This window comes from Thermobia domestica, chromosome 18 (genome assembly GCF_964235325.1).
Source record: "Thermobia domestica chromosome 18, izTheDome1.hap1.1, whole genome shotgun sequence".
Taxonomy (NCBI): Eukaryota; Metazoa; Arthropoda; class Insecta; order Zygentoma; family Lepismatidae; genus Thermobia; species Thermobia domestica.
Genome location: NC_137471.1, coordinates 116,975,885 through 117,002,010, shown reverse-complemented (window position 1 = coordinate 117,002,010; position 26,126 = coordinate 116,975,885). Strand labels below are relative to the sequence as shown.

General features: G+C 42.9%; 1 protein-coding gene across 1 annotated transcript; it reads right to left on the bottom strand.

The window, feature by feature from the left end:
• Positions 1-9,449: 9,449 nt before the first annotated feature.
• On the bottom strand, positions 9,450-13,754 carry LOC145675218 (uncharacterized). Its single transcript, XM_081745598.1, has 3 exons — positions 13,660-13,754; positions 10,179-10,792; positions 9,450-10,075 (listed from the first exon to the last, which is right to left on the bottom strand). Exons 1-3 carry the CDS (start codon positions 13,752-13,754, stop codon positions 9,450-9,452), a joined length of 1,335 nt encoding a protein of 444 aa, XP_081601724.1.
• Between the last annotated feature and the right edge of the window lie 12,372 nt (positions 13,755-26,126).

Here is a 26,126-nt window from a genome sequence, read left to right as displayed (position 1 = left end):
TTGTATGTTTGATTCCCGGTAGCATGTGTGAATAGTCTTGAACTTAGTACCCCGTGGATGCTTTGTAGGATGATTTTTGCTTTTACCGCTTGCCTTTGGATATGTTCCTTGAAGATGAGTTTCCGATCCAGGTACACTCCCAGATATCTGACTCCTGGTTGTGGACGGAGTGGATGGCCTTGTAGTTGAAGATGGTAATTTTTTGGCTTTATATCTGCGGGTGAAGTGCACTAAAACAGTCTTCTGCACGTTAGTTGCAATTCTCAATCTCTTCATCCAGTCTTCTATGGCATCTAGATGTCTCTGCAGGGAGACTTGGGCATATTTGATGTTGCGGTCATGTGCAAATACAGCGGTATCATCCGCAAATGTAGCTAGTGTGGTGCTGGTATTCTTGGCAGGTCAGCGGTATACAACGCATAAAGTGTCGGCGACAAGCACGATCCTTGGGGTACTCCTGCTGTTATGGGGTGAGTTCTGGAGATGGCTTTGTTTGCTTTCACTCTGAATGTTCTCTGCTGTAGGTATGACTGGATAACTTGGGTGATTGCCCTGGGGAATCCCTGTCGGTGCATTTTGAAGATGAGGCCTTCGTGCCACACTCGGTCGAAGGCCTTGGCTACATCTAGGAAAACTCCTAGTGTGTGTGTCCTTTGTAGTTGAAGTTATAGGTGATCTCTTCTACCAGGCGTGTAATCTACGATACCGCGCAGAAGTTCTGGCGAAATGCAAATTGATGATCTGATATGATTTTGTTGGTTGTCAGGTGGGTAGTGATTCTTCTTTGGAGGATGCGTTCAACGATCTTTGACTTAACAGGCTGATTGGTCTGTAGTGTTGTGGAAACTGCTTGTCTTTCCCTGGTTTGGGTATCATTACTATCTTTGCTTCTTTCCAGATTGTGGGGAAGTGGCCTGTACGGATTATTGCGTTGTAGATTTGGCAGAGTTTGACTTGCAGCTTGCGAGGACTGTTCATCAGGGCTAGTGGCGGGATGGCGTCAGGTCCTGATGCTCTGCGGGAGTGTAAGTGCTTCATAATTCGCTGTACTTCTCTTGGAGTAGTCAGAAGATCTGGCTGAAGTTGCTCTGGAGGTGGGATGTTCTGGATGACTCGTTCCACTTCTTCGATTTGGTTGTCATCGTACGTTTCGGGATTGACGCTGAATTGGTCTTCGAGCATTTCTGCAAATTTTTCTGCCTTTTCTTCATCGGTGAAAACAAGTCCTCGTGGGCCATGGAGTTGCTGGTTGTGGTTTGCTCCGTGACTTTTGAGTCGTTTCACTAGTGCCCAGAAGTCATGGGTGGGTGCCTTGATGTTTGCCAGGGTGTCGTCCCAGTTGCGTAGACGAATGCGTTGCAGACGCTTCCTAACTTTGTTTGTGAGATAGTTATACAGTGTTTTCATAGTAGAGTGACGTGTGCGTTGCCCATCATCATCATTTTTCTTACCCATCTATTGAGTTGTACAAGGAGATGTGTACGTCGGTCCTCGCTGTAGGAAGAGTCACACTGTTTCTAAATTTTTGTGGTTGCAATGTGGTATGCACTATTGATTTGGGCGGTTAGGTTGGCCACTTGTGAGTCTAGCTCGTCTGGAGTTAGTAGTTGTGGGCGGAGATTAATAGTTGCAGAAAGTATACTTTTGTACTCATCCCAGTTTGTCTCCATTACTGTAGGTGGCGGTGGTACAACTGTGGTGCTCCCCTTTACAGTTGCAGCAGTATGCTGGTGCCTGTCTTGCCTTTTTTGGCATTCCTTTGTAAGATGATTTTCCGGGCATTTCAAGCATCGTGGAAGCGCTTGACATGTTGTCTGGCTATGTCCGAGTCTCTGGCATCTATGTCACTGAAGGAATTCTTGCGCTCTGTAAGGTTCCACTGTGATTTTGTAGCTTAGGAGGTACTTCAAGTAATACATTTCCTTTGTTTTTGGGTGTGTGTGTTTTGTCCAAGAATACCAGAAAGAGGGATAGTGGAATTCTTTCTTCTGAGATTTTGCTTTTTCCCTTCGTTTGCTTCACTTCTTGTATGGAAAAATCTTGGTCCTTGAGGTCTTCGAGTATGTCTTCTAGTGGGGTTTCCACTGGAAGCTTCCTTAGAACTGCCTTAAGGGTAAGTCCTTATTTGCTATTTCTGTTGCATATTGAAGGTTTGACTGTTTGGAATATGCAATGATCCTGTCATAATCTTCTAGCTTCTCACAAGTGAACCGGATAAAGTCTTTTATTCGTTGTGTGGTATTTCCGCCTGAAAGGGTGCTGATTAATGATTTTGTAAAGGAAAACTGCGTCTCTATTCCATATACATAGACACATCTCGGCTTGTAGGCTCTTGGTGTGTTTCCTGATGGATCTCTGGGGGGACCCTTAACTAGATCTTGCAGTACGATGTACTTGTTCCGGGATTCGGCTGTGGATGCACTTTCGTTTAAGTGTCTTGGGCGAACAGTTTTATTTGCTTGTATAAATGGATTGGATGTCTCCTGATCCGCTTCTTCTTGTACTTATTCTTCAGACATGTTCGTGTCTTGTGTGTGTCCTGCAGTCCGCTGCGCATTCTGGTGTTGAATGGCTTCCTCTAGTTGTCTGCTTTGGTAATCCATGTCTTCTGATTCCGTTGTTCTTGAGCTGCTGTCTGAGAGTGGGGAGTAGTTTGATCCTCCACTGAGTGGCTCTCTCCCTGTATCTGGTGGACTCCAAAGTGAGGTGGTTTTTCCCATTGAGGTCATGTGATGGTGTGGACTTTTCTCATGTGCTAGTATCTGTTTCGGCAGTTGCGTTCTGCCGCTGACTGCTGGGGTTCTGCTGCGCGTCTGCTTCACCATGTTGCTGTGATAGTGTCCCTGACAAGGGCCGCAGCTGCCGGTTTGGGTGGTGGGATCGATTAGCGGGGGAGGGGTCGCAGACCCTTCGTTAACACCGCTGGGTATCAAGGTCTAAAATGCTGAGTTTGGGAGTCCCTATCTTTTACAGTCCCGTCGGGATAGTTAATTCCACGCGTTGCCCGGCTGTCGGCAAAGGCTGTGCATACAAGAGCTCCTACTCTATGCTCGGAAACTCTAGAGGGCCAAGGCAACAAAAAGTTTTAACTTCTCCTTCCGGTGCGTTACTCGTCAACACTGTCGGGGGGGATTTGATTTATCCGTGGCTCTGAAAAGAGCCGAATAACATTTACTTGCACCATCTGGGTGCACTTTCCACTAGTTGACACCTCTTGTAGAAATTCTGCTTCTATTCTTTTCTTCTTTACTAGACAACTTGTCTTAATAAAGACTAGTTGTTTCTCTTCTCGAACAATACTCTTCTCTTAGCGAATCAACTTATTTTAAAAAACTCTCCACGCTTTGGGCTCACGAAATCTGTTTTGTTTTAGTAATTACGTGTGTTACCGAAGGTGTGCGTAGCCGAAGCTGGTCCTATGAAGTGATCCTGTACTTGTGGTCCTGCACTGAATGTGGGAGTCTGCCATGGATGTCATCATGTTGGATGTAAAATGGCGATATGTGTGAGAAAGGTTTATTGTTAGTTATTTGCTTAGACGTGGGTAGTGAGAGAACGTGCCTAGGTAGGTTGGAGAGCAATGATTGTATGTTTTTTTTTACATTGCTAGGATAGAGTGTAGGATGATTTTGAAGGGATTCGTTGGGTTTTTTTCTTCGTTGGTGAAATTGTCGTCAAAGAACTGCTTTCCAAGATTCTGTCTCTGTATCTTCTATTGAGTTGGATGATTACATTCTTGAGTGGTTGTAGTCAAAATTGTTCATAATACAGCTTGACATCATCTTGAAAATTGTTGGAGATTTTCCTAATCCAAAAGCACTCTTGTTTCGATACATCGGCTATATTATATCTGGAATACAAAGAATGTCCATAAAGGAGCGTGGAACGAATGATCATTTTGTATAGATATATCTAGTTTTTAAGGTTCAACGAGGGATTTATGCCAATTCTGTTGAGGCCTAAAAAGGTGCGAATAGCTTGCCTTCTAACATCTTGTACCTGGGCGTTAAGAGTGAGTATTTTATCAAGCACACCTCCAAGATATCTGGCTGTAGTCGGGATTGGAATCTCTTCGTTTTGAATTTCGATGCTATTACAAATGTCGATGGAATGAAGAAAATGAGTTGTGTACTTGGAGGATTAAATTTGAAATTTCGATTTGAGGCATCATTTTGCTAATTGAGCGATCTGTTTCCGTAATCGGATAAGTACATTGCATGTAAGTAACGCGGTGGTCCCAAATACGGTGACATCTGCGAAGAGCCCAAGTTCTGTTGTAAACTTCGGATTGATGGGTGTGTCGTTGACATATAGGAGATAGATCAGAGGTGCGATTGGTGATTCTTGTGGAACGCCACGTTGGATGGATATATTGTTGGAGTATTGGTTGTTAAGTTTAATCCTGATGGTTCTATCAGAAAGAAAATTATGTATCCATCGAATAAGTGTTGTATTTAAGTTGTAACGGGTTAGTTTGCACAGCAGGCCATCGTGCCAGACGGAATCAAACGCATCCGTGAGGTCTAGGAATGCTGCACCAGTATTGTGTCTCTTTATAAAAGCTAATTCAAAGGCATAACAAATGCTCGTGAGTTGTTCGATGGTGCTGTGTTGAGGTCGAAAGCAAACTTTCTGTTGGATTAATAGCTTGATGCTGTTGAAGTGTTGATGAAGCCGTTTGACCAGTTTTCTTCCATGATTTTTGAAAAGATATTTTTAAGTGCTATTGGTCTAGAGTTGCTAGAGAGATTAGGTAGTTTACCTGGTTTAGGAAGGAGAATGGTGTGTGATGTCTTCCAGGTTGAGGGTACATATCCAGTGTAGAGACTAGCGGGGTATAAGTCAGCAAGTTTGACATGTAGAAGTGCTGGACCAACTTTAAGATGGTGGGTGGTGATCTTGTTGTTTCTTGGAGCTGTTTTCTTCCTGAGTTTAATGGCTTCATCAACTTCAATAGCATGGATGTTTCCAATAATTCAGCAACGGAAGGAGGATGGTTATAAACAAGGTCAGGAGCTTTCAGGTCTTTATGAGTGGCTTTAATCGTTTTAATGGTATAGAAGACATTCTCAATAATATTCTGTTCTGGTGTGATAAACCGAGGTTCCCGAAACTTGATGGAGAAGTCATTAGCTAAATGTTGAATATTATTTTGTTCAGTTGGTTGATGGACGTTATCGATGACGGTTTGTAGTTTAAATTTCTAACTGGAACTTGAAGATATCCTTTTGTAGTTGATTCAATTTCGCACAAAAGGGATTGAATTGTTCTTCCTTGAATGCTTTAATCGTAATTTTAATGGTTCAGGTTAGTTTAGTTCAGTCGTGAAACGGTTGAAATTACAAGATAATTTATGTTTTCTCCTTGATGGTTCTTTCCAGTTAGTCTTCTTGCTTTTTTAGAGGTTTTTGTATTCGTCGCTGGCTCCATCGGCATCTGATTGCATATCATTAACTTTGTGCTTCAAATCTGGGTGACGGCGAGGTGCAGAAGGCAGCGGGAACGCGTAACCAGAGCCCTTCATCATTCTTTGTTCAGAAGGAGGTGGATCCGTTGAATAGGTTCCTGGCATAGAAATGTGTCTTTGCGGAGGAATAGCTTCTAATCCTGTGTATTGATACTGTAGATCAGCAGTCGTCATGTTGGATGCAGCAGTTTGCAAGAGACTTGGTCTCATCGTGAATCTCAGGGCCCTCCGGGGGCAAATAAGCAGGATAACTAGCTTGATTTCACGAAATAGCGATGTCAGATTCCAAGTTACGTGTCTCCGAAACTTCATTAAGATCTAGGTTATTACTGATTTTCTAATGCTAGGTTGTAAGAAGTTGCAATTGTCTAGCAGAGTACGTAACAGATAAGTCTGGCACAACCCAGCTTCTCGGATGATGTGAGAGCAAAGGCTTGTCTTGATAATGGCGATGTTCTGAGTTCCATGTTCACTATTTAGATCTTTTGCCTCTTAATTCAATGAATTAGTAAATGAATGATGAGGAATTGGAAAAAATTGAATGAAATCTTTCAGTCTTTCGTCCCACAGTTATGTCGTTTAGGCTAAAGGAGACGATGATGATGAGTAATGAATGAAATGGTGGAATGAAGAAAGTGGGAGGAAACGGAAGAATGCCGAGAAAACCCACGCACACGGTGTTTGTCCACCACAATGTTCACATGGCGGGGGCTGGGATCGACTTCTACCACTGGGCCACCGCGGCCCCCTGATGAGCAACTGAATGCAAAATTAGAGATGCAACTGTCGCAATCCCTGTTGAATGTGATGATGGATCTAAAGAATTTATAGTGATGGATTTCTAGTAAGAAGAACAAGATTGGCTGGTTTGTATTCTTCGGAGAGGACGATTAGCTGGTAACTTGTCCAATTGGTGTCGTCCGGTGTGGCCCTCATAAGGGTGTGGTCCTGTACTTGGTTTCATGAAGTTAAGGTTTTAATGGCTGATTTCTTCTATTATCTCACAAATAATGAACAATTTTGTGAGAGTGTCTGATGATTCCATGAGGAGACTTAGTCTGCTTTGGAGAGCTTGGAATAGTTGAAATATTTACAGTTCTTGAAGGACTGCCAAGGCGTCTTGGACATTGGGTACGGTTGAATTTGGATCCGAAGTTGGTATAGAGTCATTTGTTTGGGTACTGGGTGGTAAAGCCTTCTTTTGAGAGTTAGTCTTCTTTGCATAGATTTCAGCGGCAGGTTTCGTAGTAGGCATAGGCGGCACTAGTTTGGATGGGTCAGAAATTAAGGCTGGAAAATCTGCAGCTGTTGGAATTTTCTTAGGTGGTGTCCGTCGGGACAGAACTTTGTATATAATCGGATATCGGGAGTAGTTAACTGGGTGGCCTCCCCCACAGTTTGGTACTTCACTGCACTATCTTGAGATTTCCTGGCACACTCCTATGTTAGATGACCACCAGCACATTTTACACACCGCGGATGAGCATGACACGAAGATTGAGTATGTTCTAAGCGTTGATATTGATAGCATTGAATGTGAGGCTTGCCTTTGTATATTTCAATTTTGATTTTGTAAAATTCTAAAAATTCCAAGGAATAAATATCTTACACTTTAGGTGTCTTCTATAAAGTTACATGATAGAGGGGTATAGGGGAACCTCCTCTTCCTTTCATTTGTTGCACTGAGCTAGTGGGATATCCACGATTTCCTAATTCAGTTTTAATATTCACTAGTGATGTATCTCTAGGAAGTCGTCTAATGATTCATTTTAACAGTGAGTCTTTCTTGATTTTTTTAATGCATATTGGAGTCTGTACTGTTCACAAAAATGAATCAAAGCATCATAGTCCTCTTGATTTGCTCACTGAAATTTAATGCGATTTGGAAAAACTGCAGAACCTGGGATCTCCTTACAGATAGAAGTGGCGCCGTGTGTCAGCTGATATCCTTTTTCTTTCGGGTAGTCATATATGGTAAGAGATTTTGTAATCCTGGTGAAGCCTTGAGTAGACTTTGTCTGAGAGGATGCTTCAGATGTGGAAACTCTCTTAACAGGGTTAAGTTGGGAAACTTCCATGTTCGAGATTGATCTGTCTTGTAGGTTAGCTGGAGGGTCAGTGAGCGCTAGTAGATTAAATCTGTTGGCTGTAAGTAAGGGTATGGAATGAACAGATCTGGTTTTGAAGGTATTCTTTGCCGCTTTAAAGGGCGGTTCATCAGATGAGGAAGAACTGCCGCTGGCCATTTGATCCTGAAAAGAGCCTGAGGACAGTTGGCGATTACTTTTGGAATCATTTTCTGTGTGGGAAGCATTATCTTCGTCCATATCAGATGCGTGCGGAGAACCATAGACAAATCGGTGGTGGGAGCGATAATGAGGACCTGAACACCATTCACATGTAACCGTAGATTTCGTGAATATATTTGTATGCAGTAATACTGGATTATCTGGATAAGTAATTTTTGCTTTGATTTGACTACCGTCACTGATAGTAAATACAACTTGGTGTTTCCCTTGATTGTCTGCCATGTCGAGAGCACAAGAAATATGCGTCCGCACTCCTTCGACTCAGCTCTTGTTCTAATTATTAATTAATTGATGTGAGACCAAGTGGTTGTCTTGATGTTTCTATTCTTCTGAGTACCGGGTTCAACTTGCAATCCCTTGCCTCTTAGTTGAGTGGTTAGGTAATTAAAGTGCGATGCAATTGAATGAGGTTCAAAAGCGCAACTGACGCAACTTTAGTTGGAATACGTCTTTTTTAGGTGGTTTCTTGTATACTAGTAAGCCTTAGAGGTTTTTACAGGGGTAGTTGGGTTATGGCATAGATGTTCCTTTTTGCTGGTAGATGTCCGATAGATTAGAGTTTTGGGTGTGGTGCGTTGCGAAGTTTGTCCCAGGATCGTCTCGAGTAGATTTGCATCTGCACTTCTATGTTAGTCATACCTGTGTCCTTATGCAGTTGAGCAATTCCAGTATCTCTGGTGTGGCCGGTTTTGATGCAGAGAGAATAATTTTGAATTATTTGAAGCTTCTTCTAATGGATTTTTTCTGCGTTGTGCCATGCTGGGTGAGCGTATAGTAAGTTTGGTCGAATCATCTGTTTGTAAATGTGCAGTTTGGTTGAGAGCTTGAATCCAGGTCTGCGGAGCAAGCAGGCCATAGCGCGGAGTCGGTTTTGTGCTGTTGTAACAGTTGTTCTAAATGTTGTTTGAAGGTTAGTTTTCTATCAAGATAGATTCCCAGGTAGCGGATGCCGTCATCCTGAGGTAGCAGATGGTTGTCGAAGTAGAGATTCACTGGTGGAGGATTTCTGTTCTTTGTGAAGTGAATGACAGTGGTTTTTGCTGGGTTGATTCGGATTCTCCATTTGGCTGTCCAGTCTTCTAGATGGTTAAGTTGGCATTTCATCCAGAGTTTGGTAAGTTTGAGCTTTTGATGCCTGGAGATAAAGACCGTGTCGTCTGCGAAGGTTGCCGCTACGGTATGTGGTATTGTTGGGAGATCTGCGGTGTATAGGTTGTATAGTAGTTGTGAGAGGTTGGAACCTTGTGGAGCTCCGGCTTCGATGTAATACTGTGTTGATAGTGCTGCTCCGTGACGAACTTGAAAATGGCGCTGATGCAGAAATGGATCTACTAATTTTAAATAATAAGATGGAAAGCCAAAGCGGTGTAATTTGTAGAGGAGGCCCCCATGCCAGGCTCTATCAAACGCTTTTTCAAATACGGCGTGTGCTTGTGATTTGTCGTTAAAGGTCTGAGTGATAGTTTCTATTATTCTGGTGAGCTGCGATGTTGTGCTGAAGTCTGGACGGAAGGCGAAGTGATGTGATGGTAAAAGTTGACGGTTATTGGCGATGGTGAGCATTCTAGAGTGAAGTAGTCGTTCCATGATTTATCTAATGTGGGAGAGTAGACTGATCGGGCGGTAATTTTGTGGAAATAGTGAGTTCTTTCTTGGTTTGGGCAACACGCAAATTATGGCGTTCTTCCAGGTTGACGGGAAGTGACCTGTCTAGAGAATAGCATTAGAAATTTTGGTAAGATGCAGCATTTCCTGGGGGCGTGTTTCACTGAAGAGGCAGTTATGTGGTCTGCTCCAGCGGCCTTAGTAGGATTTAAGTTCTTCATTATGCATGCAACTTCTCGAGGTGTGCAGAGTTGATTTGGAGGAAGAGGTTCTGCTGGCAGTGATTGACGGAGGAATCCATGAACTTTTCTGATGGTGCGCTCGTCAACAGGTTCAGCATTTGGTTGAAATTGATTGTATAGTTGCATGACGAAGACATCTGTTTTGTCCTGGTCGTCAAAAACAAAGCCTCTGGGACCATGCAACGGTTGATGTCGTTGTTGAGCCGGTTTCGCAAAAGCTCGTAGAAGTTTCCAGAATTCCTTGTTAGGTGTTGTGAAAGAGCGAAGCTTGGAATCCCACAGCTGGGTCTGGATGCGCTGTAGTCGCTTTCGAATCTTCTGTTGGGTGTAGTTGTACAGTCGTTTGAAAGCCGGAATGTTATGTTTCTGCCAGGTCTTTCGTGCCCAGTTTTTGAGAGAAATTAGAGCTGCGTCGATCGTCTGGGTGTTGCTGATGAACAGACGAAGAGGTGCTTGTGGAGTAAGAATATGCACTTTTAATAGCTGCTGTCAACTGTTATATTGCTTTGTCGATTTCATCCAGGGTAGTTAGTAGAAGTTGCAAGTTAATCATACTGTGGAGACGTTGACGATATTGGTCGCAGTCGGTGTAGGTCGGTGGAGGCAGGCGTGTCTGTGGGGAATGATGCTGATTCTGAATAGACATTGTGATTGGGTTATGGTCTGACGTAAGTGCAGGAATGGAAATTGGATCTTCTGTGGCGGTGACGTTTGCATAGAGGGCCATATCCAAGACGTCCGGAGAGCCTCGATGGCGCGGAAAATGGGTTGGTTCTCTAGGCGCCGTAGCCAGAAAATCAAGGGCCGCAAGAGGAGCCTCTAAGGTAATGCCATTTCTATTGCGCACCTTGGAATTCCAATGTGGGTGTTTGGCGTTTGGGTCATCTGCTATGAAGACACGTAGACCGAGTTGACGAAGTTTGTGCAAATCTTCGATTACCAGTGGACGAGGCGGAGGTTTGTATGCAGAGACAATGTATAGTTGATCTTGTGGTAGGAGAAGTTTGATGATAGAGACTTCGAGAGATTCCAGAACGGGAGGCTGGACTTCTTCGTATGGAATATGAGATTTGATTGCTATGAGTGCTGCCTTTTGCAGTTGGACGGTCGTTTCTGATGAGGTTGTAGTTCCGTAGTTTCCAAGTGATGGGTGGCTTGAGAAATGTTTCCTGGAATAAAGCGAGGTCGATGTTGTTGGTCTGAAGGAATTCCTGTTTTTGATAGCGAATGCCTTCTCCGTTGCAAATCATCATCTTGAGATTGTGACATGGATATCTAATTGCAGCCATTGTCTAAGATATCCACAATAGTTTCAGCAATGATGGTAATTTTACTGAACGTATCTGTTGCAGCTTTAATTTTGTTTAGCCCTGATTTTATTTTTCCAAGGAGCTAGGCAAGTTGCAGCCCCTTAAACAGTTCTAGGACTTTTTTCAAAGTTGAGCCGATGCTCGACTGGGAGGAAGTGTCATCTGCCTTGTTGGATGGAGTAGTTTTCCCTGAAAGACTCTCTGCATAATTAGGTTTCGTAGGTGCCTAATATGTTGATGAAGACGTTGACAATTATATTGGATCGGACGTAGTTCGTGAAGGAACTCTTCCTGGAGGTTTTGCAGGGTCTGTAGTCTTCATTTACTGGTTTCGTCTTGCTTTTTCCTGGAAGAAGATGGGGTATCCTCTGAAGTTGGCCGGATGATCACCTGAGCAATTCACACAGTATGCTGGTTGTTTCCGATCTCTTTTGGGACAGTCCTTGGTATGGTGTGAGTACTGGCATCTTAAACAACGGGGGTTTGCATGGCAGGTTGGTTTGTTGCATTTTTGGTAGTGTGACGAGAAAGAGTGGTAAAGGCACTCGTTCATCAGACATTTTGGTTTTTCCTCTAAGTTGAGTAACTTCTGGGGAAATAAAGTCCTGATCAATAAGATCTTGTTTGATATCTTCTACTAATGTGTCAGAAGGTAGCTTTCTTATTACAACTTTTATTGGCTTATTCTTCTTTGGGACGTCTGTCGCATATTGACACTGAGATTGTTTGCAGTATACTTCCACCCGGTCATATGCTTCTATGGTTTCACATTGGAATCGAAAAGTATCTCCAGCATGGAATGCCTTAAGTTTGCCTGGGCATGTAGCTTGAAGACTCTTCGTGAGTTTGTATTTTTCTTTAACACCATTATGGTGATGGATTTTGGTTTTGTAGGTTTGGTGAGAGGTGCTGGTTTGCTGGAAAAAGACATCTCGTCTTGCATGGGAATGTCAGGTGGAGCCTTGTTAGAAGAGGGATCCGGGGTGTGATCCTATCATTTCCATCTCGTGTATTGCTTAAGGGTGAAAATCTATTTTTATGAGAAAATTGTACTATAGACTCAATATTTGAGGATTGACGACTTGAGCGCGTTCTTGTGGTTTTTCTAGAGCTAGGTGGGGGGAGAGGTCCATTAGGTTCATCCGTTTGCATGCCATATTCATCAGAAGAGACATTGGAAGCCACATCCTGTGTTAATGAAGTTGGCGTCGGATTTCCAGAAGGGGGGGGGGGCAGAGGGCCCGGCCAGTCTTGATGATGCTCGTCATTGCATGATCCTGTTGAAGCGGCACTTGGCCAATTGTCGTGTATTGAAAACTCATTTCTAGTTTCGTTGATTGTGCAGGTGCAGGAAGACAATTCATGTTCAGAGCCAAATTGGCTGTATTTCCTTGCATTTGATGAGAGGGCTCCAACTTAGCGAAGCCGATTCTTTATTTTAGCTTTTTCGCGACGAAAATGCCTAATATTTTCCCTAAAAACCAAAGCGCGGTAAAAATTTCAAAAGCGCGGGTATTTCTGCGGAGCAGTGATATAGTGCGTCCGTCACGAACGAACTCAGCTCTTATTATAGATGATGTGAGACCAACCAACCAACCAACTTAAAAATGACAGTTAAATATAGCTATTGAGTACCGAGACTGGGAGGTCCCTTACCTCGCATTTATGGTAGGTGTGTATCTTGATGTGGAACTGAGAACTTGAAGCTAAAGAAAGGTCGGAGACCGACGCCGACACAGTGTAGAATTGTTCTTTTTTTATGGTGCCTGAGGCATGGGATAGATGTTGCGTATTGGGTGCAAATGGCCGATGTTCTGCAGATAAGGTTCAGGTGAGGTTTCAAGTTTCTCCCAGAATCTGCGTGTGTGAAGATTTCCTACGTCCTGCAGCTACTGAAGATTGAGGTCTTCGTGAAGTTGACAGATTCGGGTGTTCCGAGAATGTCCTGAGATTATTCTTGCTGCTCGATTTTTCACAACTTGTAAGTGATGTAGGTGACCTGTTGCAGCAGTGGCGCAGACGGGATGACCATATAGCATTAAGGAGCGTATGAAGGTGTTGTAGAGGGTCAGTCGAGTTGCGAAGGTAAGCTGATGTGGAAAGAGCAGAGTGAACATCGCAAGAAGACGCTGTCGGGCTAGAACTGCTGTATCTTCGAGATGTTTCTTGAAGGTTGATTTGTTGTCTAAATATATTCAAGATATTTGACGCCAGGATGAGGCTGGATACGTTGATGGTCCATGTGAATGGAGATTTGTTGACGTGGTCGTCTTCTAGTGAAATGGATTAATTTGGTTTTGTCTGCATTTATTTTTATACGCCATTTATTGGTCCAGTCTAAGAGCAAATCCAGATGACGTTGGAGCCAGATTTGAGTGTAGTGGAGATTGCGGTTGAAGGTAAATATTGCTGTATCGTCTGCGGAAGTAGCGAACATTGAGTTGATAGTGGTAGGAATGTCTGCCGTGTACAGATTATATAGAATAGGTGCTAAATATGAACCTTGAGGAACGCCGGCGGTGATGAGTCGTTCATTGGAGATGGCTTGATGATGTTTGACTTTGAAGGTTCATCGTTGCAGAAAGGAGTCCAGTATAGCGATGTATGTGGGTGGTAGTTGAGCTTGCCGGAGCTTGTAGATAAGACCGGCATGCCAGACCTTATCAAAAGCTTTTTCAATATCCAGAAAAACGCCTAGCGTGTGAGCTTTGTCGTTGAAATTGTACCTGATGCGTTCTACGATGCGAAGCAGTTGTGCAGTGGTACCATGGCCTGGACTAAACACAAACTGATGATCGGAGGAGACGGTGTGTGATGACATATCGTTGTAGACGAAAGTACAGCAGGCGTTCAATGAGTTTGCTGAGATAAGAAAGGAGACTGATCGGTCTGTAATTTTGAGGAAAGCGAGCGTCTTTGCAAGGTTTCAGGAGCATGACTATTTTTGCTTCTTTCCATCGACTTGGGAAGTATTCAGTTCGTAGTAAAGCGTTGAAGATCCTGCAGATTTGGACGGCAACTTTCCTTGGAGCCTATTTTAGAGCTGCAGATGGAATGTTGTCTAGTCCATCCACTTTGTTCGGGTTCAATGAGCGAAGGAGTGAAGAAACTTCTCTTGGAGTGGTTAGCATGGACTCTTCAAGTTGATGAACTGGTAGTTCAGTGCTGTTGTAGGTGTGGACTTGGTGAATTGTATCTTCGTCATACACTGCTGAATGAGGTGAAAAATGGAGTTCTAATGTATCAGCAAATGCGTCTGCCTTAGTTCCATCTGTGAAGTTAAGTCCGTTAGCAGCATGATGAGAAGAGTGGGTGATGTTGAAGGTCTGCTAAGAGTTCAGGCGAGTTCCCAAAATTCTCTGCTGCCTGAAGCAAGATTAGTCAGTTTTCTCTCCCATGATTGAATCTTTAGGCGTTTTAGTCGCTTATTGATTCGATTTTTTAACTTATTGTAGAGCGCCTTGTAATATTGGATGCGAGTATGTTGCTACTTTTTTCTTGCCTATCTTTTGATATGAATAAGGAACATGGTGCGATGATCTTCTCCTGTGGTTGTTGATGATGAATGTTGAGAGATGGAGGTGGATAACCTGAAAGCACTGAGAATCTGAGCAGTAAAGCTGGCGATAGTGTCATCTATTTCTTCGGGCATTTGAATTGGTGAATTGAGGTCGATGAGAGTTGTGAGTAGTGGACGATAATTTTCCCAGTTTTTTTGTTTTGATGGATGGCGGTGAGATTCGCTGTACTGTAGTTTGTTGATTGAAAGAGACGTAAACTGGATTGTGGTCGGAATCCAAGGCATTGACAGATTCTAGAGGTGGAAGAACAGTGACTTGATCGTATAGCATCATATCAAGTATGTCTGGAAGATCTCCGTTTCTCGGAAAATGAGTAGGTTCTTGAGGTGCTAACGGTGTGAGGCGAAGGCGAGGCAGCGCTGCTTGTAAAATGTTGGTGGCTCTCTTGGTACGTCTGGAATTCCAAGTTGGATGTTTAGCGTTCAGTTCTCCTGCAATGATTATCCGGGGTCCTATTCTTTGGAGGTGAATTAGATCTTCAGGTTCCAAGAGAATGTGAGGCGGTTTGTAGACAGAGATAAGGATGAGCTGTGACTGAGGTGTCAAAATCTGAATTCCAGTGGCCTCCAGAGATGTGAGATTGGGTAGCTGAAGAGGAAGATATGGTAGAGATCGTTTGACAGCTATTGCAGTCCCTCCTTTGATTGTATGGAGTCTATCATTGCGAATGATGTCATAGTTTCGAAGTTTAGATGAAATGTGTGGCTTCAGATGTGTTTCTGGTAGGAGTGCTACATCTATGTTTCGCTCTTCTAGGAAATGAATGAACTCAATTCTTTGACAATTGACGCCTTCTGCGTTCCAGAAGATTAATTTGAGATGGGGTTGATGATTAGTGTGTGCCATCATCAAAAATATCAATGATAGTGTCCATAACGATAGTTATCTTAGAGATGGCATCAGTTGCTGTCTTGAATTTAGCTATGGCGGTTTTGAGACGATCCAGGATTTTTGAAAGTTGAAGGCCCTTGAATAATTCCAGTAATTCCTTGATTGATGATGCAAAGTCGCTGGCAGATGAGGTGGCAGAGTCATTCGTCGTGAGTATCCTTGGAGTTTTTTGGTGTAGTAGCTGATGTTTGATTTACACGTTGTGCGTAAGTTGATCTAGTAGCGGGATTGACGTCTGGATTTGAAGTTGGTTTTGATTGCAATGGCGGAGGAGTAGAAGAGTCGGTGGCTTTGAGTGTGGTCTTATTCTTCATTTGTGTTCTTCTTTCTTTTTCTTTTTGAAAGACTACATAGCCTCTGTAGTTCGCTGGATGATCACCTCCACAATTGCAGCAGTAAGCTGGAGTATTGGTATCTTTCTTTGGACAGTCGGTGGTGAAGTGTGATCCCTTGCATTTCAGACATCTAGGGAGGGGCGTAACACGTTGCTTGACCATGACCCAAACGCTGACAGCGGAAAAACTGTAAAAATTCTTGAGGTTTGTATTTTTCAATGGATAACTTGGATTTGAGAATATATCTACATTCGAAGATGGTTTTTGTTGTGAGAGTTTTCTCCAGAGTTACTATGAATAGTGGAAGATTGATCCTTGAGCCATCAATTTTGCTGCGTCCCTCAATTTGCGTGACATTTTGAACTGGATAGTTTGCAGCGAGAAGGTCGGCTTTGATCTCTTCAGGAGGGGTGTCCCCTGGGAGTTGGCTAATAACTACTTTAAGTGGATTGTCCTTTTTACGTAGTTCATATGCGTAGGTGAGGTGGTTAAGATTTCAGTGGTTGATAAGTTTTTCGTAGTCAGCTGGGTTAGGACATGTGAATTCTACATAATCTTTGACCTGAAAATATTTTGGTGCAATTTGACATGCATTCATCAGTTGGTTGGTGAAATTGAATTTATCTTTCACGTTGTAAACAAACAAGCGCTGTGGAGTTGGTTTCTTCAAGGATGTCGAAGGGCGTTGATGTTGTTGATCATTAGAAGCGTGTTCCATTTGGGAATCTGATGTTGTTGCAATGGATTGATTAGATAATTGATTTAATGCAGCAAATTTGTTGCTGTTGGTGAAATTACCTAATGAGTCAATGGTTGTGCCAGTTGAAGAGTTAGTCCTCTTGCACACTTTTTTCGGTTAGGGTATTTGAATTGACCATCCGCCACTGAGTCGGTTAGCATTGGTGATTCAGCTGATGGGTCAACTATGTATTCTGGTTCAATCTCTATAGATGGAGGTTGAAGAGGCGGGTAGTGAGCATTGTCCATGATGCATGATTGCTGAAGAGATTATGTTGTTCCAGAAACATCGCAGTAAGTATCTTGATTATTCATAGTATATCCTAAAGTTGTAAATTGTGGCGTTGCAGTCGCAGCTGCAAGAACGGACTGTCTTAAAGGACGTGATATGCGTGGGGCCGGGCTGGTCGTAGTGGTAGTGATGCTGGAATTTTTCTCCAATTTGAGGTACAGTTGGAGCTTTGCAGGAGTTTTCCGATCGGACGCAACGTGAGTCTTCCCGAATTGTAAGTTTTTTCTTGTTTTTAGCTTTATTTTTGACACTTTCTTTGTTTATTTTTCTTTCGCGCCAAATTATGGTACACAGCGTTATAGGTTACCGTTGCCTTTCAACTTAGCTCTTATGTGTGTGAGATCACAGTCCAAAGTTATCTTGACATTTTATCGATTATGAGTATCGAGCTCACGGGAGTGAGCTCCTGCCTCTTATAGGAGTTATAGTGAAATGACGTTTTGGTTTGGTGTCTTGGTGTGTGATCAGACGCAACTGTCGCGCCTTACAGAACTTCGTTTTTTTAGATTGCTCTAGGCATCCTGTAGGCGTTTCTTGAAGGTTGAAGATGACCCATTTGTTGGAGTACTAGGTGGTCCGAACTCTGTAATCTACGCCAAAATTTTTGGAAGTGTTTGTGCATTACTTCGTGGAGGAAGGGGAGATCAAGGTCTTCGTGCAGTTGGTAGATACGTGTATCTCTAGAGTGTCCAGCGATGATCCTGGCAGCTGCATTTTGGACTCTTTGGAGCATGAGCTGATGTGTCTTAGATGAATGTTCCCAGGCTGGATGAGCGTAAAGTAATTGAGCTCGGACTATCATGTTATAGGTGCGGATGCGTGAGGCATGAGAGAAAAGCCTAGAACTGAGTATGCTATGAATATTATGGAGCGTGTTTTTAGCCTTCGCTGCCTGCCTTGCAATGTGATCCTGAAAGATGAGTTTCCTGTCCAGGTAAACTCCCAAATATTTGACTCCGGGTTGAGGTTGTAACTGCTGTCCATTCAATTGTATATGAAATTGCTGATATTTGCTTCGCCGGGTAAAATTTACCAGAACAGTTTTTGCTGCATTGGTTGCAATGCGCCATTCTGCTAGCCAGTGTTCCAGGGCAGTAACATGATGTTGAAGTGAAGCTTGAGCATAGCGGAGATTTCGATGTTGGGCAAATATAGCAGTATCATCGGCGAATGTGGCGACTGTTGTGTGGGGCGAAGTTGGAAGATCGGCCGTGTAGAGTGCGTATAAGACGGTGACATACAAGATCCTTGTGGAACCCCTGCTTGTATTGGATGTGATGTAGAATAAGATCTGTTGACCTTGACTTTAAAGCTGCTATGACTGAAGTACGAACTAAGAAGGAGTGTAATTGCTGAGGATATATGAAACTGGTACATCTTGTATATTAATCCTGCGTGCCAGACACGATCAAAAGCCTTTTCAACATCTAGGAAGATCACTAGAGTGTGTTTCTTCTCATTAAAGCCGTGCGTAATTTGTTCTACTATCCTGGTAAGCTGAGAAACGGCACAGAAACCTTGGTGGATTGCAAACTGGTGATGAGGCAGGGTCTGATTCTGAATTAGGTGGTTAGCAATCCTGCGTTGGAGAAGTCTTTCCATTACTTTACTCAGGTGACAGAGCAAACTGATAGGACGATAGTGCTGTGGAAAAGTAATGTCCTTCTCAGTTTTAGGTACCATTATAATTTTTGCCTCTTTCCACATCTGAGGAAAATGACCCAGACGAATCATAGCATTAAAGATGTTGCGTAACAAAACGAATAATTTGCGCGGGCCATGTTTCAATGCCAGTGGTGGAATATTATCTGGGGATGCAGCTTTCCTAGGATGAAGTTTATGGATAATCCGTTGAATCTCTCTAGGGCTGGTGATGAGGTCCGGGGTGATTGGGTCCTTAGGTGGTGGTTGCCGTAAGAATCGATTGACGCGTGTGATAGTATCTTCGTCGTATGGAGCAGGATTTATCATAAATTGATTTTTAAGCATCTCAGCGAATACTTATGCCTTTGAATCATCAGAGTAAACTATGCGGTTTGGGCCGTGTATCGGTGTTCTACTAAAACGTCTAGTGCCTTTGAGTGCACGAACAAGTGCCCAGAATTCATGCGTCGGAGTTGTGAGGTTAGCCAGTTTCTCCTCCCATTAACGAAGATTTATTCGGCGGAGTCGTTTGCGTACCTTTTTAGTCAAGTGGTTGTATAAAGTTTTTAGAGTTGGATTTTGAGTACGGTGCCATAATTTTCGAATCCATCTCTTCAGTCTAACCGAGAGTTGCGTGCGGTGATTTTCTCCTGAAGTGTCGGGTGTATAGTTTGCAATCTTCTTTGTGGTTAAAGCGTAGGCACTGTTTACTTGTGCAGTGAGCTGTTCAACTGCTGAGTCCAGAGCAGTAGGGTATCCAGTGGTGTACGGAGATTTAATATGGTAGAGAGTATTATTTTGTACTGATCAAAATCTGTAATGGATGTGGGTGGTGGTGAAGACAATTTTGCAACGTGGTTATGATGAAACTAAATGTAGACTGGATTATGGTCAGAGTAAAGGGCGTTTACTGATTCAGGCATTGTCGTAAAGTGGATATCATTATATAAGATCATATCTAATACATCTGGAGCACCACCATTTGACGGGAAATGCGTCGGTTCTTCTGGCGCCGTAGGAATTAGTTGTATTGTAGGAAGAGCTGCTGCAAGTGCACCTCCTGTTGTGTTTCCTCTGCGGGCATTCCATAAGGCATGCTTGGCATTTACATCACCAGCTATGATGGCTTTTGAATTTAATGCTCTTAGAAGTGAAAGTTCCCCTGGTATCAACACTGTACCTGGAGATTTGTAGGCTGAAATGATGTTGATCGTAGCATGTGGTGCATGGAGTGTAATGCCCATTGCTTCAATTGATTGTAACGGTGGTAGTTGCAGTTTGGTATATGGTAAATGTTTTTGATTATGATGGCGAGACCACCTGCAGGAGTGGGCCTGTCTTGCCGAAGAATATCGTAGTTTCGAATTTTGAAGGCAAAATTTGGTTTTAGTTTTGTTTCTTGAATTAGGGCAACATCAACATCCCTTTCATGTAGTAGATATGTGAATTCTTGGCGTTGAGTAAATATTCCATTGGCTTTTCATGATAGTAGGTGAATATGATAATGTATCATTTTATTATTCACTGCCATCATCGAAAATGTCTGCAATGATTTCGATGAATATCTGCAATTTAGTGAGCGTATCAAGTGTTGTTTTTAATTTTTGTAGGCCTTCTTTGGCTTTCTGTATAATTGTTGCTAAGTTTAATCCCTTAAACATTTGAATGAGTTCCTTGATTTCCGAGAAGAGGTCGTTGGAGTCTGATGCAGTGGGTGGATCTGGAGAGGCTGAATTCTGTACACTCTGAGCGTAGGTATTGGTTGAGTGCTTGGATGGTCTTGAGGTTGTATTAGTGGTAGGCTGCAAGTTTTCCGTGTTCTTCTCTGATGGAGACGAGTTTTCCATCTTTTTGTTGGCATTGCGTCTGGCTTTTTTTATTCTCAAAGACAACACAACCTTTGCAGTTAGCAGGATGAGCTCCTTGACAATTCCAACAGTAAGCTGGAGTATCCTTGGTTTTCTTTGGGCAGTACTGGGTAAGATGATTTTCTGGGCATTTAAGACATCTTGGTGTTGCATTACAGTATTCCTGACTGTGACCCAGGCGCTGACACCTGAAGCATTGCAGGAACTGTTGTGGTTTATAATTTTCCACGGAGATGCGGTAGCTTAAAAGATACGGAGTGGTGAATATTTCTTTCGCTTTTTGGTCTTTCTCCAGTTGAACGAGGAACAGAAAAAGATAGACACGTTCATTGGAGTTTTTGCTCTTGCCTTTTGATTGAGTAACAGTTCGGACATTGAACTCTAGGTTCCTTAGGTCGTCTCCAATGTCCTGAATTGGATTATCAACTGGTAGTTTTCGTAGTAGAACCTTCAACGGAAGATCTTTCCGTATGACTTCAGTGGCATGCTGCTTTTTGTTCTGTTGACAAAAGACTACCAATTTGTCATAATCTCGTACGTCAGTAGACGTAACTTTTATGTAATTTTTTTGTTGTTGGAATTTGGCCGATCTAAGATTTGGTCGTAGTGTTTTAGTAAGCGTAATTTTTTCTCCACATCATATATGTACAAGCATTATGGTTTTGGAGCTTTGGGTGAAGTCTTGACATCATTGCGAAGGTTTGTTTGTGAACAAGTGATTGTTTCGTCATCTTCAAGTGCTTCAAATTGATTATGTAGTGGAAGTTTCAGCGAGTTTGTAGAACTGGTTTTAGCTCTGATTGCTTTTCTAGCGGATGGCATTTCAAAGTCATCCATTTCAATATTACTCTCATCCTGCGAGTGATGGGACAGAGATTGAGTTTGATCATCCATTGATAATTTTTGTTTCTTAATACTCGTATTTTGGTTTGCTTTAGTATCAATTGACATGTCTGGAGTTTGCTCTACAGCAGTGTTTGATAGACAGAATGTTTATACAGAGCCATATGTTCTTCAAGAGTATGGGGTCCTGAGCAATACCCACACACAGCATCACATCCATTTACATTAAGATTCAGGAGCGTGGGAACACTTGGCAGTTCCAATTGAAATGGTGTAGCCCCTGGGACTGGGGAGGTAACTTGAATGATGGGACATTTCTGGTCCACGGTAGCTCTTGTGTTTAATGATGTATACTGAAATTGCAATTTCGGAGCCGCCAGCACTGGGCTAGGAAGCGTTCGAAACATTGATACTGGTTTAATTACTTGTGAAGTCGTTTGCCCTCCTGGAGGGAAAAGGGCCGGGCTCCCCTCTGAATGTGGTAATATTTCATTGAGTTTCGTTGAGTAAGCCGTTTTTACAGTGAAAAATTGCTTTAAGTCCAACGTGTGTCCTTCCAAGATTATGAATTTATCAAAAAGTTTATTATTATTACTAGTTTTCTTTGACGGTGTTCGCGCCAAAATGAAGAGCAGTGAAATACAAGTACTTGTTATTTTGATCTTAGCTCTTATTATGTGTGAGACCGCTGCTGTTCCGCTGTTGTATTTGACGGGTTTTGTTAGTATGGAGTTCTGGGTTCGGGATGAGCCCTTGCCTCCTATTTGTATTGAGAAAAGATCATGAATTACTAGGTCTTAGAGCTAAAAAATGGTCGGAGACCGAGGCCGACGCATATAGAATTTTTTTTGTTTTTTTTAGATTTTTTTTATTTTTTATTTATTTTTTTTACGGTGAGGTAGGCATTGCATACGTGAGACGTGGAGGGTCAAGTTGACCTAAGTCTTGTAATAGGGGATCGTCGGAGTGACGAAGCTTTCTGAAGATAGTTCGGGACAGTTTCTGAAGATAGTCTGGAAGCAGTGGAAGGTCTAGGTCCTCGTGTAGTTGTTGGATTCGTGTGGATCGGTCATGGCCAGAGATCATTCTTGCTGCTTTATTTTGCACCAGTTGAAGTGTGTGGAGATGTGTTTGTGCTGCATGACTCCAAACTGGATGACCATAGATCATTGCTGAGCGAATATACATCTTGTATAAGGTGATTCGAGTTGACAGTTTGAGCTGATGAGAGTGGAGAAGACAGTATATAGCCAGTAATCGTTCCTGAGCTCTCTGAGCTGTGGTGGTGAGATGTGACTTAAAGGTGAGTTTCCTGTCGAGGTATAAACCCAAGTATTTGACTCCTGGTTGAGGTATTATGCGCTGTTGATTGAAGAATATGTTGAGCTGATGTTGCATGTGGCCACGTGAGAAGTGCACAAGTTCTGTTTTGGTTGCGTTGATTTTAATTCTCCATTTCAACATCCAGTCGGTGAGAAGATCAAGGTGTCGCTGTAACCAGATTTCTGCATAACGTATGTTTCGGCTGTATGTGAAGATGGCCGTGTCATCAGCGAACGTTGCTATCATGGAATGGCCAGTAGTTGGGATATCTGCTGTGTAGAGATTATATAATATTGGAGCAAGGCAGGAGCCTTGCGGTACGCCGGCTGTGATTGATCGTGATGTAGAGATGGTGGAAGTAAATTTGACTTTGAAGGTTCGATCTTGAAGATAGGAGTCCAGGAGTTGTAGATGAAAGTTGCTGAAGGCGGAGTTTGTACAGTAGTCCAGGACGCCAAACTTTGTCGAAAGCTTTCTCTACGTCTAAAAATAGCCCTAAGGTGTGAGCCTTGTCATTGAAGTTGTATGTGATACGTTCGACTATTCGAAGTAGCTGGGCTGTAGTACTGTAACCAGGTTTGAAACCAAATTGATGTTCTGGTAACAGAGAATGTTCTTGAACATGACGCTGGAGACGAATGTATAGAACTCGTTCAATGATTTTGCTTAAATTTGATAACAAACTGATAGGCCGGTAATGTTGTAGGAATTTAGGATCCTTTCCTGGCTTTGGAAGCATGATGATGTGAGCTTCTTTCCAAGCAGATGGAAAATGACCTGTCGCAAGCATTGCATTGAAGATGCGACTGAGTTGGACAGCAACTATTCTTGGTGCATGTTTGAGCGCAGCTGATGGAATGCCATCTGGTCCGGCGGCCTTATTGGGATTCAGGGAACGAAGTATTCGACTTACTTCTTCTGGGCATATTGCTCGGCGTCTATTGGTTGATACGGAAGATCTTGTCTGTTGAGTCTATGTACTTGTTGAATGGTGTGGTCATCATACAGATCGTGATGAGGTTGAAACTGAAGTACGAGAGCATCGGCGAATGCTTCAGCTTTATCTGCAGGACCAAATAATAGTCCATTGGGTGATTATAGCGGAAGATTTGTGGAGATAGTTTTTTTTTTTACTGAGGGAATGAGCCAGTTTCCAGAATTCTTTGCCTCCTGGTGAAAGTGAGGCTACTTTTTGTTCCCAGGTTTGTATGTTGATACGTTGAAGGCGCTTGGTGATGCGTGTCTTCAGTTTGTTGTACAGATGTTTGTATGGCAGTTGTCGTGTGGTTTGCCATCTTTTCCTGGCCCAGCGTTTTAGGAAGATGAGGAATGATGTTCTGGTTTCCACTCCTGAGGAAGGCTTATCTTCGTTAGGGCAGGTTGTAGTTGAAAGTTTGAGAGCACTGTTGATGTGCGCTGTGAAGGAAGCTATTGTTGCATCTATTTCAGCTGGTGTCGATAATGGTGACCGTAAATTGACGAGCTGAGTGAGAAGGTGACGGTAGGCGTCCCAGTCTGTTGATTTGATGATGGGTGGTCGGAATTGCTGGACTGTATGGAGATGGTTGAATTCAACATAAACTGGATTGTGATCCGAATCGAGTGCGTTGACTGACTCCAGAGGTGGTAAGACGGTCACATTGTCGTAGAGCATCATGTCCAGTATATCCGGTGGTGCACCGTTGCGAGGAAAAAAGGTCGGTTCTAGTGGAGCCAAGGGAGTGAGGCGAAGATTAGGGAGTGCAGCTGCTAATGTGTTGCCTGCACGATTGGTTCTCCTGGAGTTCCAACGGGTATGCTTGGCATTAATGTCTCCTGCAATGATGATATGTGGTCCAAGACGATGAAGAGTGATGAAGTCATTAGGATCAAGAGGCGTGGTTGGTCTTTTGTAGGCTGAGATGATATGAAGATTGGTGTTTGATGCTAATAATGTAATTCCTGTTGCTTCTAAAGAATGTAATGCCGGCAGTTGTAGCAAGTTGTATGGTAGGTCTCGTTTTATAATGCTGGCTGTTCCTCCTTTTGGTATGCGAAGACGATCGGTCCTGATGACGTTATAATTTCTAATCTTAAACTGAGTGCAGGGTTTTAGATGTGTTTCTGAAATAAGGGCGATGTCTATGTTGCGTTCCTGTAAAAAGTGTTGAAAGTCATGGCGTTGTCTGTTAATTCCTTCGGCATTCCAGAAGATCATGTTGAGTTGGCGGTGTAGTTTATTTTGTGCCATCATCAAAGATATCCATTACTGTGTCCATGATAATCGTGAATTTGGTAATGACATCAGGAGCTGTTTTGAATTTCTGAATGCCCTTTTTCAACTGGTCCAGGATGCGACTTAGATTTAGACCACGGAATAATTCCAGGATTTCCTAGAATGATGAAGCGAAGTCTCCAACAGATGCTGTAGAAGTGGATGAGGTAGTTGTTTGAGTTGATGGAGTGACTCTCTGAGCATAAGTAGGCTGCGTGGTTTTCTGTGAGGTTGTCGAGGTTGATGTAGATGGAGTGGCTGAAGTTGAAGAAGTGGATGTATCAGAAGCGTTTGCGTTTGCTTCAGTGGAATTTGTACTTTTAGCTTTGGTTCTGCGTTCTTTTTCTTTCTGGAAGGCTATGCAGCCACGATAGTTCGCGGGATGATCTCCTCCGCAATTCCAGCAGTATGCAGCAGTTGTCCTGTCCTTTTTTGAGCACTTGGAAGTCAAGTGTTTTTCTTTGCACTTGAGACATCGCGGAGTAGCATGACATGATTGTTGAGCGTGTCCAAGGCGCTGGCAACGGAAGCATTGAAGAAATTCTTGTGGTTTGTATGCTTCAACATGAATTCTATAGTGGAGTATATATTTACAGTTGTAGATGTTAGGAGTAAATTGTGTTTTATCCAGAGACACTAGAAAAAGTGGAAGTGGAATGCGTTTTTGATCCAGTTTGCTTCTGCCCATCATCTGTGTAACCTTCTGAACGGAGAATTTTTGAGTTGATAAGTCTTGCTTAATGTCGTTAGGATCTGTGTCCACTGGGAGCTGACGGATTACGACTTTAGTTTGTTGATCTTGCTTTCTGGTTTCTAAAGCATAATCTTTATGAGTCGTTTGACAGTAAGCTATAATCTTCTCATAATCTACTGCTGTTTTGCAGGTGAACTTGACATAGTCTTTGGCCTGGTATAGCGTTGGTGGTTGTTGACAACTGCTGGTGATGGTGGAAGTGAAGGTAAATTTCTTGTCAATATCATAGACGTAGATCCCTTTGGGCATGGAGGATGACGGAGATTTGCGAGACGTTTGTGCTGAGGATGGAGAATCTTGACTGTTTGGTAAAACATGAATGTTGCTAGATGAGGTTTCATTTTCTACAATCTGTGCGTTCGCTGCTGTTGAATCATTCATATTGGCTAATGGAGTAAATTTATTGTTACGTTGGAATTCCACCATTGAATTTCTATTGAAGGTGTTTGCTGCTTTCCTTCGCTTGCATGTGCGTTTTGGCTTTGGGTGCTTGAAGGGTCCAGCCGCCTGTGCATCAGTTTCCATTTCGTGTTCTGATGAAGATTCTGCAGAGTATTCTGAGGTAGTGTCTTTGTTGGGAAGTGGGGGATATTCCTCCTGAAGCTTCTGAGGACATGCAGCAGTTCCGGTAGACGGTTGCAGGTGCTGATGTTGAGTTTCCATTGTATGC